Here is a 14,885-nt window from a genome sequence, read left to right on the forward strand (position 1 = left end):
TAACAGTTTAGATACCCGTCCAAAAAAAGAGTGCTTGATGGTGATAGTTTAGTCCCTTTCACAGCAGCTCTTATGTTTACTCCTTTTAGCAAACTTTTTCTTTATTGATCTTGACAATTTACGCATCTCCATCTGAGTCTTTTTCTCACGGTTTTCTTTCAGTTCACTCTCTCTTCTCTTCTCCTCACTCCAGTCTGTTTGATTGATTTACTGATCTTTTTTCCGAAAAGCCAAAACAAACTTTTAAGAACACCATTACAAGACTGACCGTTTTCCCAGAAAAAAGAAGATAGTACTCCTAGTGGCAGAAGAAGAAACACAAGATACTATTTGGGAACACTTTCCAATGGATGATACTTTATGTGACTTTCTCGAAGAGCCTGAGTTTGGAGAAACCAACCTTGCCGGAGATGACCTGTTTGCTCTTTTTGAGGGTTTAGATGGTCTCCCTGAATTTCCACTCTTCACTCCATTGGAAGAAATGGGCGCTGCTACCCAAAAAGATGGTGAGGAAGCTACGAGGTTGGTGTCCCAGAAGTCTACTTCTTCCAGCGCTCAACAGGAGTCGGAGACTGAGCCTGAAACTACACCCAAGAGCAAGAGGCAGAAGCTAGCTTCTTCGGAGGAAACCAACCCAGATGGGCAACAACGAATGTCTCATATCACGGTTGAGCGCAACAGGAGGAAGCAAATGAACGAACATTTATCGGTGTTGAGATCGTTGATGCCTTGCTTCTATGTGAAAAGAGTAAGGCACATTGTCTTTCTTGTTTTACTACAGTTTTGAAAGCTTTTTTTTTCTTCTCTTTTTCCGAATGCTACTATTTGAGTTTATTGTTTGTGTTTATGCGTTATAAACAGGATAATAATCCTAATAGTAAATTGTATTTAAAGCTTAAACTATTATCTCGGTTCATTTCATCCTTTGGTCTTTTCCCATATACAAGCATACTATTGTTTTAGGATATTGAAATTCTCCCATACTCAAAGACAGTGCTTCAAGTCAAAATTTTATCGTCCAATAAGGGTTGATTGCGGGGTTTTTGGAGATATTGCATGCATGGTCAAGTTTTTCTTTTTCTTTTTTTTGGTTAAAGTTGGTATTGTATTATGTCTTAGGGAGATCAAGCATCGATTATTGGGGGCGTCGTGGATTACATCAACGAGTTGCAACAAGTTCTACAATCGCTAGAGGCCAAGAAACAAAGAAAAGTTTACAGTGAGGTTTTAAGCCCTAGGATAGTTTCAAGTCCAAGACCCTCGCCTCTCAGCCCTAGAAAACCACCTCTAAGTCCAAGAATTAACTTGCCGATAAGCCCAAGAACGCCTCAACCCGGTAGCCCTTACAAGCCGAGGTTGCAGCAAGGCTACCTCTCTCCGACCATGACTAGTTCGATCGAACCTTCTCCTACTTCTTCAGCTTCCTCCGTGGACAACGTCAACGAGCTCGTTGCAAACTCCAAGTCTCCGATTGCTGATGTGGAAGTCAAGTTTTCGGGCCCAAATCTTCTTTTGAAGACGGTATCCCCTCGGATCCCCGGTCAAGCTGAAAAAATAATCTCCGCCCTTGAGGACCTCTCGCTCGAAATTCTCCATGTCAACATTAACACCGTTGATGAAACCATGCTTAATGCCTTCACCATCAAGGTACAAACTCTAGCCCCCCTATGCTAATAGTTTATCATATATATACTACCCGTAAACTGTAAAAACTTTACTATAGTAAAATATTTTAATTGAGATATTAAACTATTAGCAACATATAATTTCTCGGTAATATATAGTAAATAATTAAATGAACATACTTATGATAAAATATGTAAATTTTGGTGTACATAAATAGATAATATTTTGAAATTTTAATTTAATGATATATATTTGCATTTGTTGTCCCCTTAATCTAACATTTTAACCTTTCCATTAAACAAATCACGTTCTTAAGTATTAGTATCTGATCTGATACTACTGAAAAGAAAGAAAGAAAACAAACAAAAAAGTGCAAAGCGAAGCGAAGGGGCGAGGAGGTATCCAATTTCTCATTGATATCAATAACAGACAACGCAGGTGCCCTGGAATTTGTTAGGTTTCAATCATTTCTTTTGGTGCAATGATTTTTTTTTCTTCAAAAGTTGTAACTTTTATTTTGTTTCAATATTTCAGTCTGTTTTAATTTGTCTCTACCATGTCTGTGGATTTTGTTGTTTTTGTCTTTACTGCACTTCCAGGGGCCTAATAAACCATCTTTGTTTTTGAATGATTTCCTTCGTCATTGAGAAAATGAGAACATTAGGAGTAGTAGGATCCACCGTAGAGCATAATTTTGTTCATAAGTAAAGTTGAATTATTTGCAGTAGTTTTCACACAAACCTAAAACTGACGTTGGCGTACTGCAATGCTACTGACTGTAAAACTTTCCTAACTACGTAGCTCCTGAAAAAAAAGACGGGTCGCTGAAAACTAGTCTATCTTTGTAGTCACATTTTTTGATTTTGCTGTATCAGTCTTTGCAGTTACTTTGATGTTTCACTGAGTTGGAATTTATTCAGAGGGAAGTGTTAGGTTTATGTTTGTCTTGAAATGTATTCAATTAGCTAATGATTAAATCGTCTGCATTCTTTTGTTTTATTCCATAACAGATTGGAATTGAATGCCAGCTGAGTGCAGAAGAACTCGCTCACCAAATCCAGCAAACATTCTGCTAAGTTTTACTCATCATAGTTTTCAACCTTTTCAGGCTCAAGCTTCTACCCCTAACAAGACTCTTCCTCTCTATTCTGTTTCAAAAAGCTGCTACAACAAAAAGAAAAAAACAGAAGAGTATGGAAGGGCATTGGCATTTTACCTTCATTTCCTATATATTAACAAATTAATGTAATTGTAGATTAGTGATCATGGCTTGCATCAGCTAGTGTAACATCCTTGTAATTTTGCAGTCTCAAGGTTTAATTATTTTGCATATTTGCATGTACGGACATAACATATCCATTTGTTATTAAGTTAATTGTTATTATCTTTTTGGAAACTCTAGGCTATTGCTGCATGCTACTTAATTTCCATTACCAAAAATGAAATAAACAACAATAACATTCATGTAGCATAATATAGAGATTTGATGAACTAGACAACACCTGCCATTTGAAGACTTGAAGAAATAAGTAGGTCAAGACTCGAGATTCAAGCTTCAAACCTTTACCTTTGATCCTACAAGCTAGTTGAAACCATTTCTTTCCAGAAGTACAATTTCAGAGACATGCAAGTTTCAATTTGCATTTGACTTGAAGCGTTGTAATTTCTTTTCTCTGGTGTTTGCAATCCAAATTATTAATAGGTGCTTAAACTTGTTAGAGAAACTGACAATGGGATAACTAAAATTGAATAAGTTTTGATTAATTAGATACCAAACTGAGGGACAAGATTGATGTCTTGTTGTACGTCAACATCGAGTGGACGTCCAAATAGCTAGTTCAGGATGGAGTATTTCGGCAACACCTGGTTAGGTGAATTTATGCCTTGGAATTAAATATGTTGCATGTTGGAAACAAGGGAAACAGGTATGGGTACCTAATTAACTTGCTAGTCAACCACCATATATTTTGTTCTTATTAGGTTTTTTTTTTTTTCTTTCGATAGTACCAAGCCTAGTATTATATATACTAGAATTTGCTCTGACAGGTCTTATTAATTGTGGCCCACCACTCATACAAGCCATCGGTAATACAGCTCGCTCAAGGTTAAATCCTATAACAGCTCTTCTTTGATGGCTCCACGTGGAAACTTGGCCATTTATTTTGACCTGTAAGACTTCTTTTGACTTGTAATATTTTTTTGTTGATGTATTCACGTGATACTGAGAGTCCATCGAAGTTTTTTTTTATATTAGGTTATAGATTATCATTGATTGAGTAGTTTTTAAATTTTAAAAAAGGGTACTTTTCCTTTGAATTGTAATGCTCCAAGTTGGAGAAGGACAAGCTCAACAACTAGTGTAAAAGATCAAATTAATTCCATGATTCTTCAAAATCTAGGCTCAATGATAAATTGGGTATCATGATTCTTCAAAACTAAGCTATCTAATTGTACATTTCGATGAGGATCCTCATGCGAGTAACTAGGATTAGCTCAACCATATAATAATCTTGTGTTATAATTTTGCTCAATAAATTACTACGCTCTTATAAAAGTTTATTTCTTATACTATTTCTTTCAGGAATAGATTCCAAGTCATTCTATAATCTTAGTAGGTAGTTATCTAAATTCATACTTGAAATTTCCAAAAAGTTCATATTTCAAATTTCCCTTTACAAAGGAATGAAAATTGAAAACAAAATTTGTATAAATAAATAAATAAATAAAGTGTGACAATGGTCCCATGCAAGCTTAAACGAGATTGCTCAGTAGCAGACTAGCATGCCCAAAATTTGCATGACTGCCTTAAAGAGGCTCATGGACCACTGAAAACACTTCCAAGTTGTTGTGTATATATTTTTTGTCCTGCTTTCTAACTCAGGTTTGGACCACCTAATGAAATCGTTTTCTCAGCAGCTCAAATTCAGAAGAGGAGTGATACTTCTGTTTCAAATTGGAATGGACTACTCATCCCAAAAATTGTACATGAAAACGGTGGCTCATTGCACTATGATCACGGGCTTCGGTTTGTGGAAATTTCTCTGAGAGGCAAGGGAATTCAAGGGCTTAATCAGAAAACCTCATAGCCTGCCTTGCGTTGGATTCCTTTCTTGGGTGAATTTTAACCTCACAGTGTTGGGTTGAGAATCCAACTTTGGGCTATTTGGGCTGCCACGTGAAATTTTCTGGGCCTACATCCATTTCCTTTAATCTGTGTCATAAGTTGCGATAAGATGACAGATGAAACAAGGGCAGGGCGTTTTTAGTCCATCTTTCTCTCACCTAGGCCCAGTAAATATTCTTTTCGGTTTGTCGAACCAAAAGAATGCGGTGGGAATTTTAAAATTGTCGCAAATCCTCTAAAAAAAATTATTTGAAATTTATTATGAATATGTTTGTAAATATTTATTTATATTATGTATATCAAAATTTGGATGTAAATTAAATTGAATGAAGATTATAATTTAATTCACCCATCTAATTCCTTAACATTATTTTCATCTTGTAAATTATATATAGGGTTATTAACTTATGAATAAACGTTTTCACTTCATTTACAAATACACTTGAATAAGATCTTTTTATTCTATCTAAATATTTTTTCTTATATTTCTCTTTTACTTCTTTTCTTAAGATTTATTTCGTAACAAAATTAGAAATATTTAGATTGATTTCATTTTATTGGAAAAAGTTACACTACAAATGAAAGGGAAAGAAAAAGAAAAGTACAGTCTACATTTGCTATAATACATCAGATACCTTTATCTGACAGGACCATAAAATTCAACTCTTCCTTGTTACAGAGTTGAGTTATACAAAAAGAAAAAAAATAAAGAAAAACTACTTATTCTGAGGGAAAAATGAGAGTGTCTTGTTTTATTGGCCGACTAGAATTGCCGAGTGCAGCGAAAGAAAGGTTTCTCAGGTTTAAGAAAAGAACCCATGGTTGTCAAATGTGAAGTTTGGGTCGAATTCGGGATTACCAAATGGGAATGGAGAGTTTGTTGCTGAGGTAGCAGCTTGGATAATCTCAGTGCTAAGCTGAGGCTCAGAGGTACTCGGAAAACTAATGTTTCCCTGCACGGTGTTGTTCATCCCGCTTGGACTTGGAGACATAGAGAAATAGTTAGTCCCGGATGTTGCAGGCGATATAAAAGAAGGTGACAGATTTCCCACCACATTGTTGTCGATCACAGATGGTGAAAAGACATTGTTTTCAAGCTTTATATTGGAGGTTGTTGATGATGGATAAGGGAATGAAGGGTATGTTTGCTCACGAATATCTAAGTCTTCGGTTATAACTTTAAGGCCTCTCTGGAAGTTCAACAGTAGATCTTGTGATTGGTTCTGGTTTTGTTCTGGTTGCTGTGGCTCCATGCAAGTTCCTTGTTCTTGACTTTCTGATGGGCCAGAGGGAGGCATTACATGCGAGGCTACAGTACAGGTGTGCCTTCCGCGGTAAGTGATCTCAAAGATTGTCGGGTCATCATCTGATCTTTGTACTTGCTTTGTAGCCAAACAACCTTGAACATTTCGGTGGGTGCACCTGTAATAGCCTCTGTAAGCAAGAAAAAGGATGGTTAAGTTACGATGTTTCATATATAATAGTAGTCAGGCAGATACTAATTAATTATTGCTCATTCATCATTACCTAGAAGAAGAAAAGAATAGGTAAATTTAAACTAATTAATCTCGTCAAAGTGCTATACATACCATGCATATATGCAGTTAGGTAAATCTCAGTTTCATGCATATGCGGTCAAACATTATAAATTCCAAGCAAGAACGCTTTAGCTAATGACATGTTGACAAGAGACAAGGTCAGACTTTACAACCTTAGGACTCTGTCAAAAAGGTTCTGCATGCTTTACAGTTGAAAAGTGGACCAAATGTCAACGGCTAATTGCTCTCATGGTCGTGGAGTATATTGCTTTAATAAAGACTTGCATTATGCTTTTGCCCGTATGGATTGCAAAAGGAAAATTCCACAAACCTTGGATATTTTGCTCCGAGAATATCTTTTTGTCCATATTTCCTCCAACTGAATCCATCATCAAGAGGTCCCTCCAGGGCTGTACCAGGCGTAACTCGGACTAGTTGCGTCCATCTTGGCAGAGTTTTTCTGCAACATAAAAAGTTCAAAACGACATATTTAATGTTATTGCATGAAACGATGACTTGGGACAAAGGCTTGGTTAATGGTTATAACATGATTGCGTTTTATCGATCTACACCTTTTCTTGGAGGCATCTTTGAGCTCCTGTTCCTTGAAGTCACGGTCAGAGTCCTCACTCCGGGGACTTCCACTACGAGAAGGTGGTGACTCCGACATTCTGATTGCTAGTCCTGAGGGCTGCGGCTGATCTGCTGCCAAAGAGGTATTGTAGTTGAGCATTGAAAGTGCCTTTTCATATGAAGCTTGGATCTTTTGGACTAAGGATTCACGAGATTCGTGAGAAGAAGGCACATTGAGATGGACTTGGAGTTGCCTTGCTAGCTCTCTTCCTTGTGTTAGCTCATTTATGAGACTCCGTTGCTCCCATTCTCCCATGTTCTCCATTTATATATTGTGAAACAGACAAATAAAGGAGAAATCAAAGTTCTTTCTCTAAGCGCACTACCAATATGATATCTACGTGTTGTAGTATAAAGGTATCAGTTCATTATAGACACTAACTAGGCAACGGGAGACAGCGTTTCTTCCCAAAAGTACGAATGAATACAAACCAAAAAGCAGCAGAAAACGAGTTTTAGTTGAGAATGGAAGCTTGATGAATTAGAAGCTGAAAACATGGAAGTACGTGAACAAGAATTGGCAATTCAGCTGAGAAAACTGAAAAGACCAAGATAAAAGCTACCTTTTTCTGTTTTTTTTTTTTTTTTTCCGATATGAGGCAAAGTTTGCAAATGGGTTTCCTTAAAAGAAGCCAAATATATCAGGAACCTAATATTAAAGGGTCTGATGAGTTTTTGTGTGTGTTTTTTTTTTGTGTGGCTAAAACCTGCGAGATAAATAAAGAAAGGGAAAAACCTGAGGACGGAGGGAGAATGTGGGTTTGGGATTTTAAGGGACATTTCCTTGTTTTGAATGAAGGACAAAATGGGGGAAAAGAGGGAATCAATCAGGAGAGGAAAGGGAGAAGTTTGACTGAGACAAAGGTTAAGTGGATTTTCCTCATTAAGACCGGTCTTCGGTCATAGAAAATTGGTTCAAAGACGAAGGAAAGTCCAACTGCTGACCCTTTCTCCTTCACATTACATTCTCCAACAGTTCAAGGAACACAGAATCAATTTCCCTTTTTTACTCCTTTATTAGGGTTTTTACTGATTGGCGAATGCCACATTTCCACTGACTAGTGATCAGAAGATTCTTAGCAACTAAAAGGAGAATTAAATAAAATCAATAAACCAATAAACAAGTCAGAGAAGAAGACCAAGAATCTTCAAACCTCTGCCACTTCCGCGTTATTTCTTTTCCATTTTTTTCTTTTTTCGGTTTTTTTTTTAAAAAACTAGGACAAAAGAGGAGAGAGGAATGAAAAATATCTTAATGATGAAAAAGTGACGTTATTATTGTTGAAAGCGTTAACTAAGGTAGATGTCTCAACGTTGTTATTCTGGTCCTTTGATTATCTTGGTTTTGAATCTGCTGTGTGGTTGATGGTGGGGTTTTGTTGTGGGTTGGTCTGGCTTGTAGATATTTTGCTGGATGGGGGACCTCATGCTCTCGTTTTTTCATCCATTGAGCAGAGGTGTGACTATCAATTGTAAAGGGGTTTGCTTTTGTCCCTCTCGATGGATGGGGAAGGTGGAGGTCTTCTTATCTCCTGCTGGGTTCTGGGTGATGTAAATTTTGTGTTTTGGGGTCTGGAGACTGGAGGGGTTTTGTTTTTGCAGGTTCTTTTTGTGTTTTACCAATAGGTTCTGTTGTTCTTGCGGCAGAATGATTTCTGCTTCTCTTCCTGAAATGTGAATGCATTCCCAGCTTTTTTGTTAAAAAAGAAAAAGGTGGACGTCTCAACGTGGAAAGTGAGACATTGAGTCTTTTATCAAATTAAAAAACAGAACTACTACTAGTTACTTGAATTGACAACATGGATAATTTCCTCGATGGATCCTCGTATATTAGTTTTTTTTTTTTAATGATTTGAATGGTCTAAATGACAAAGGATTTCGACATTTTCTTACGGGAACGGTAAAATCTTGTGGGTTGGGAACCACATTTTTTACTTTCATCTTCCGTCTCCGTTCCTGAATTACAATGAGATCTTTTTGCATCATCCAAATTATTTCAATTCAAAAATCAAACATATGGGTAAAATCTAGTAGTAAGTAGTAAAATGTTTGTCTTTGGTTTAATGGAAAATTCAACAGTTGGACCGATTCAAATTCAATGATTAGCCGAAAGAGCGGGACGACATTATTTTATGTGGAAAAATATGTTCATCACAGTTAGCGACAAATCAGAGGGAGTTGCCGTTTTTTCATTTTTGTTGCCTCAAAAATGGAGTTATAGGTCCTGTTTTTTATTTTTCTTTTTCTTTTTCTTTTAAAGAGAGAGAAACCTAAGTCGTCGGGAGAACAGGACAGTGGAATTTTTAGAGTTTGTGAGCCGCAATAAAAGAGTCTTTTGAGTATTCTAGACGGCGGTTCATAGTTCATACGAACCAACTCGTGGACCCCCTGGCCCTGTCCCGCCTCCCGGCCTTCGACGCGTAGCAACAACGTGAGACCACGATCCGCTGACTTGCTTTTTTTTTTTTGCGCGCCCGGTCCACGGCTCAATTGGAACACTTGATATCTAGTTACCATCTTCAGTCTATTAAATCAAATCTAATCATGATCAATTCACTACCAATCCATTTCTCTCTCATTTTTTTAAGCCCAGGGGATAATGAAACTTTAACTGTTATCCACAATTAAATGCGAGAAGAGAATAATATATAAAAAAAAATCCAATAAAACCTTCATTATCGGCTTGAACTTGCAAAAGGTGAGTGCTAAATTGGGTTGTTTAGAATATTTTATTATTATTGTACTTTTCTTTTTGATAAAGTCTCCAACGCGTAAACGGGTTTCATCGTAATGGAGAAATTGGGCTTTTTCTGGATGTTTCCTGCTTAAGGTTCCTTCCTAGAATGTGTGACAAGTCTGGATCAATGCCCAATTTCAAATACTATTAGCCCAACCCATATTCTGATATAGCCACAGCTCGGGCACAACTCGGCCCAGATCCCTTTGGTGGTTTTTTTTTTTCTTTTAAACTTATTTAAACTCAAATTATTAATAAGGGTTAAATTTCAATTCAGGGCATGGACCAATAACGTAATTGTTGCTCAATTTTCTCCGAAACTTTGATAATTATCATCTTGTCCAGCTTTCAAATGGCTAGAATTAGGCAACGTAACGATACCCCTGGACAGACGCATGCCACCACACGTATCGGGTCCCGCAAACTGAAAGTGAAATCTTTCTTCCAATGAAAACCAACCACGTGTATCAAACGTCATCCATTAAATCCCGTAAAAAATCTATTCTTCCTCTCTTTACTCGCCACGACATTTCCAGTTTCTGCTTCGGTAGAGGCCACGTCATCTCATCCTTACCATTTGTCTCTCCTATAATCTTACTTGTCACTTTCACATACCGTTGGATTTGAAAACCGCCTTCCTCAGCCGTTGATTATTCCGACTGATATTATTTGTGGACACCGTAATTTACGTATTTCTGATTCTTATATTTAAAACTCAAAAACCTTTCTCCGTTTTGGATTCTCTGCAGCTTTTGGCAACCAGAAAAAGCGCGAATTTCACAATCCTACGATCCGGTGTAAACTCGGCAACTCGCTTTGCTCTGCTCGTAAAGGTCTGTTTCTCTTTGCATGGAGCTGTTTACGTTGTCAATTGCTTATGGATGCTGTGAGCTCCTGTCGGTAATGTAATAGAGATGTCTTGCTAAGACATAGTACTAGATTTTGGTATAGTTAATGTCTTTTCTGTTCATGATGTTTTTTCAATGGACTAACGTCGATTTGGAGCAGCTCATGTCAAAGTAGGGTAAAGTAGGACTGACCCTTTTGGGGAATTAATGCATTGATTTGCTGTAATACTTATGAAATTTTGATGATCATTTAAGATAAATAGATTTGTAACTAGCAAAAAAAAAAAGATTTATGGAATGTTACTGCCAGTTTAATGAAAGTGTGGTGTTGAAACTTTTGTGTGATCAGGGCTTGATATAGCTGCAGTTCACAAATATTTATCCTTTTGAGTCAGAAAAGCAGTTTAATTATGTTTTTTTTTTTTTTGCCACACTAGTTTAATTATGTTGAAACCATGAATCTGTGCTTGTGCTAAGAAACTGCGGTTCTGGCTTTTGCTTGATTTAGCAAGAAAAAATTTAATTAATTAACCTTAAGATCATACTTTTGTTAATTTCTGCTTGTTTTTTTGTGTTTTACACGCACCATTGTTGCTGATGCATATTTTTATTTGTAGTTTTTGTACAGCCAGAAAGGTTTTGTCTATTGCTTAAAGCTTGCTCAGACAATTTGGTATGGGAGTTGTCAGTGTTTCTAGCTCAGCTGCCCGAACTCCGCTAGGGTTAAGCACAAAGTTTTCTACTCAAAGATGTACATCGAGAAGGCCTTTGACTGTTGCATTTAAAGCAGATAAATCCGATAATACTGCTTTAGTTACACCTCAAGAGCATATTCTTTTACCTATAGAAACAGCTAAGGAGCACCCAAAGAGACGAGGAAAAGCTAAGAAGGATCCTAAAATTGTAAATCATGTCTTTACCGATGACGGTTCTCCATGTACCTTGGAAGTGGATTACAATGAAGCTGCTGCCAAACTTGAAAACATTTATAAGCTTAGCCCTGCAACTAGATCATCTGATGTAGAAGAGGTAGAAGGTAAGATAAAAGGACGACGGCAAAGGAGAAAGAGGTCTAAAGAAAGTGATGAGAAAGGAGTTAACTCTAACGACCAGATCGTGGTTAGGAACCAGACTAATAGGATTAAAAGATTGAGTCTTGATAATAGAATTGCACTGAAAAAGAACAGAGAAGAAAAACCTGTTGTTTCTGTTCGGAGGAAAAAGAGTAGTGAGAATGAAAGTGAGAAGATTGATAGGCTTGTGAGGGACTATTCAGCTTCAACTGATTTGGTTAGCCTGGACTGGAGAAAGATGAAGATACCTCCCGTTCTGCCATCTATTGAACATACTTGGTTGTTTAAGTTAATGCAGCCCATGAAGGTATACACCTTTCCAATATAAAAGAAGAAATTAAAGGAGACAGCAGACCTTCACCTTTCAAATGTCTCTTATTTTGAAAACTTTGGTGTGTCTGCAACTAAAATATTTTGCTAAAACTGCAGGCACTGCTTCAGGCAAAAGAGAACTTGCAAAAGGATTTGGGTAGAGATCCAACTGAAGATGAATTGGCTGAGGCCACAAATATGAGCGCAGCTCAAGTAAGAAAACATTTAGAAGTCGGTCAAGCTGCTAGAAACAAGCTGATTAAGGTAATTCCTGTTCCAACATACATACTGGTGTTTTAAATTAAAAAAAGAATCCCAATTCTAGGGTGGTTTTCAGCTGGTCAAATTTTCTGTTATTAGAGTAATTCGACCAAGTTTTGATAATTATGCAACAGAGTTCAATGAGTTCTCCTAATTCTTTTAATGAATTTCAAGTACACATGTCTTCTCATTTTCATATGAAGCCCGTTTCAAATGATATTTTTTTAAATCCAATTCTTGCGGAAGAGATCAACTTTGTGGTTTCAGAAGTTTACTTGTAAGGGTTTCTTTTGTGTTGTTCTGTGCCAAACCGCCACATCACTCTGGCACAAACAAATTAACTTTTTCAATGAAGAGCTGTGTTCTAATGTCCTCATTTTGAAAGTGGTTGCATAGTTTGTGGCTAAAGCAATTTTAAGTGTTACTGGCATTGGCTGTCTATACTCAATAATAACCACTTAGAGGTATTGCTTTATTTGATGCAGCATAATCTCCGGCTTGTTCTGTTTTCGATAAACAAATATTTTCAAGATTTTGCAAATGGCCCAAGATTTCAAGACCTTTGTCAGGCAGGAGTCAAAGGACTTATTACAGCCATTGATCGTTTTGAACCAAGAAGGAGATTCCGGCTCTCCACATACAGTCTTTTCTGGATTAGGCACGCAATTATACGCTCCATGACACTATCAAGCTTCACACGTGTCTCATTTGGACTTGAGTCGGTATGCTCTCTTTTTACTTAACCATGCTGTATTTTCCTGTTTCTTATCTTTAAAATAGCATGATGATTCACATGAACCCTTGCAATTTATTCTAGACAAGCGGCAATATTGACACTTGAAAGCCTTTAAGGGAAGAGAATTAGCCTTTTCCGTGGTGGTTATGTCTATCAGTGGTGAAATTCATCCTTGAAACTTATATTGTGATGGGTATTAATTTGACAGTTTGTAACTAGGCAGTTCTCATACAACAAGTTAACTGCAAGCAGATGATATTATCATTCTCGGAATGTTTTGATGCACAAAAAATCATTAGTGAAATAGGGTGGACAGATTCTGTTTGTCATTTATGCCAGTGACGATCTGACTGCTGTTTCTATGCTGCTAAGTCCTGGCTCAAGATTTTTGTCTGATAGGCTGAGCAACAGAAGCCATGGCTGCTTTTAATAGAGCTATGCTATACCTTTTAACCTGTTCTACTTGATGCAGGTTAGAGTAGAAATCCAAAGAGCCAAACTTGAATTATTGTTTGAACTTCATAGAGAACCAACAGAGGAAGAAATAATTAAAAAAGTTGGGATCTCTCCTGAGAGGTACCAAGAAGTAATGAGGGCCTCAAAACCTGTTGCCTCTCTTCATTCAAGGCATTCAGTCACACAAGAAGAGTTCATCAACGGAATCACTGACATCGATGGTGTTGGAGGTGATCACCGGAGGCAACCTGCTCTTCTCCGGCTTGCACTTGATGATGTGGTAAATAACCACCCTCTCTTAACTTGCATTCTACACTACATTCACTGCTTACCATTTCCTCATTTTAGTGTCACCAGAAGAAAGCTTTAACTTTTTAGATTTTTCTTGGATGATACTCCTATTATGCTTACCTTTCTTTTTTAGATATATAAGGTTGTATTTCGAATTTCAAATTCTCGTCAATTAGTAGCAATGCTTACATTGGACAAGCTGTACCCGTTTTGCCATTTTTGCTTTCCTCTGTAAAAACAGGCTCATAGTCCCTAACTTAAAAGTCCTGTCTTCCAGCTTGATTCTCTGAAGCCTAAGGAGAGCCTGGTGATCAGACAGAGATATGGACTAGATGGTAAAGGTGATAGAACATTAGGAGAAATTGCTGGGAACTTGAATATTTCAAGAGAAATGGTTCGGAAGCATGAAGTAAAGGCGCTAATGAAGCTCAAGCATCCAGCCCGAGTGGATTATCTTCGTCGATACGTTGTCTAAATGTATGAAATTCCTCGGCTTCATCTACATCAGTCCCCCTCTATCCTTATATTGGCTCATGACCAAGTTGTTTCTGTATACTAATAATCTGTATCATAGTCATTTAACTACATGAGCATAGAATTCCCATACCATGTAATATAAATTCAAACACTCAAAAGATTACATGAGCATAGAATCACCAATTATACATGACATGTAATATTTCCCCCTCCCTGATAAAAGTTTGATTATACGTTACTTAGATTGGATTCAGTCTTTCATCATCTCCATTACATCCACCAATCCATGCCAGCTAATCTGCGATGTAATTCCAAAACCTCGGCCCCTCTGTCCCGCATGCATGGTTGAAGAGCTTAAAATTATATGGACACGGAAAGGGATAAATTGAAAGGGAAAGCATGGGGAAGAGAAGCATGGCTGTGTACCAGTTTCTGCACCCTTTATTCTGGAATTTGAAATTTATGCCAGAACTTTTCAACGTATTCCTGCTAGGTTACTTGTCATGACTATTACTGTCTGTTATGTTCCCTAAAAGGGGCAGCAGAAATAAATGACTCCAAAAAGAAGTAGCACTTGCTAAACTTGGGAGGTCCAGGTTCTGAAATTGCCTTAGCCTTAACGGCTTTTTCCCCTGCATTTATATGGTAGCTGAAAATTTGGACAGTAATATTTCTTTTGTACCAAAGTCAAACTCAGACGCCATGATTGGAAGATCCATTCGTTATAAAGGCAACTAGTGCCTACTGGTATTAACTGAAAAAGGTAAATCAGA

At 37.3% G+C, this 14,885-nt stretch overlaps 3 protein-coding genes across 3 annotated transcripts; 2 read left to right on the forward strand and 1 right to left on the reverse strand.

Annotated features, from left to right (window-relative positions):
* Positions 1-346: 346 nt before the first annotated feature.
* On the forward strand, positions 347-2,754 carry SPCH (basic helix-loop-helix (bHLH) DNA-binding superfamily protein). Its single transcript, XM_007038893.3, has 3 exons — positions 347-748; positions 1,120-1,647; positions 2,637-2,754. The coding sequence occupies exons 1-3, from the start codon at positions 347-349 to the stop codon at positions 2,700-2,702; spliced, it is 996 nt and encodes a 331-aa protein (XP_007038955.2). The 3' UTR covers positions 2,703-2,754.
* Positions 2,755-5,278: 2,524 nt separating this feature from the next.
* Positions 5,279-7,726, reverse strand: LOC18605716 (putative WRKY transcription factor 30). Its single transcript, XM_018116941.2, has 3 exons — positions 6,861-7,726; positions 6,620-6,748; positions 5,279-6,184 (listed from the first exon to the last, which is right to left on the reverse strand). Exons 1-3 carry the CDS (start codon positions 7,184-7,186, stop codon positions 5,554-5,556), a joined length of 1,086 nt encoding a protein of 361 aa, XP_017972430.1. The 5' UTR covers positions 7,187-7,726; the 3' UTR covers positions 5,279-5,553.
* Positions 7,727-10,334: 2,608 nt separating this feature from the next.
* SIGE (sigma factor E) lies at positions 10,335-14,354 on the forward strand. Its single transcript, XM_007038897.3, has 6 exons — positions 10,335-10,491; positions 11,124-11,886; positions 12,009-12,155; positions 12,638-12,874; positions 13,361-13,624; positions 13,913-14,354. Exons 2-6 carry the CDS (start codon positions 11,182-11,184, stop codon positions 14,108-14,110), a joined length of 1,551 nt encoding a protein of 516 aa, XP_007038959.1. The 5' UTR covers positions 10,335-10,491; positions 11,124-11,181; the 3' UTR covers positions 14,111-14,354.
* Positions 14,355-14,885: the final 531 nt, after the last annotated feature.

Source organism: Theobroma cacao, chromosome 3 (assembly GCF_053813885.1).
Source record: "Theobroma cacao isolate CCN51 chromosome 3, ASM5381388v1, whole genome shotgun sequence".
Classification (NCBI taxonomy): Eukaryota; Viridiplantae; Streptophyta; class Magnoliopsida; order Malvales; family Malvaceae; genus Theobroma; species Theobroma cacao.

Bases quoted from the DNA above. Each gene is read 5' to 3' on its own strand.
- SPCH (XM_007038893.3), top strand. From the start codon at position 347: ATGGATGATACTTTATGTGACTTTCTCGAAGAGCCTGAGTTTGGAGAA. The intron at 749-1,119 runs GTAAGGCACATT...ATTATGTCTTAG, and splicing joins CTTGCTTCTATGTGAAAAGA to GGAGATCAAGCATCGATTAT. The intron at 1,648-2,636 runs GTACAAACTCTA...ATTCCATAACAG, and splicing joins TTAATGCCTTCACCATCAAG to ATTGGAATTGAATGCCAGCT.
- LOC18605716 (XM_018116941.2), bottom strand. From the start codon at position 7,186: ATGGAGAACATGGGAGAATGGGAGCAACGGAGTCTCATAAATGAGCTA. The intron at 6,749-6,860 runs GTGTAGATCGAT...TTTATGTTGCAG, and splicing joins AAAGATGCCTCCAAGAAAAG to AAAAACTCTGCCAAGATGGA. The intron at 6,185-6,619 runs GTTTGTGGAATT...TCTTGCTTACAG, and splicing joins CTCGGAGCAAAATATCCAAG to AGGCTATTACAGGTGCACCC.
- SIGE (XM_007038897.3), top strand. From the start codon at position 11,182: ATGGGAGTTGTCAGTGTTTCTAGCTCAGCTGCCCGAACTCCGCTAGGG. The intron at 12,875-13,360 runs GTATGCTCTCTT...TACTTGATGCAG, and splicing joins TCTCATTTGGACTTGAGTCG to GTTAGAGTAGAAATCCAAAG. The intron at 13,625-13,912 runs GTAAATAACCAC...CCTGTCTTCCAG, and splicing joins GGCTTGCACTTGATGATGTG to CTTGATTCTCTGAAGCCTAA.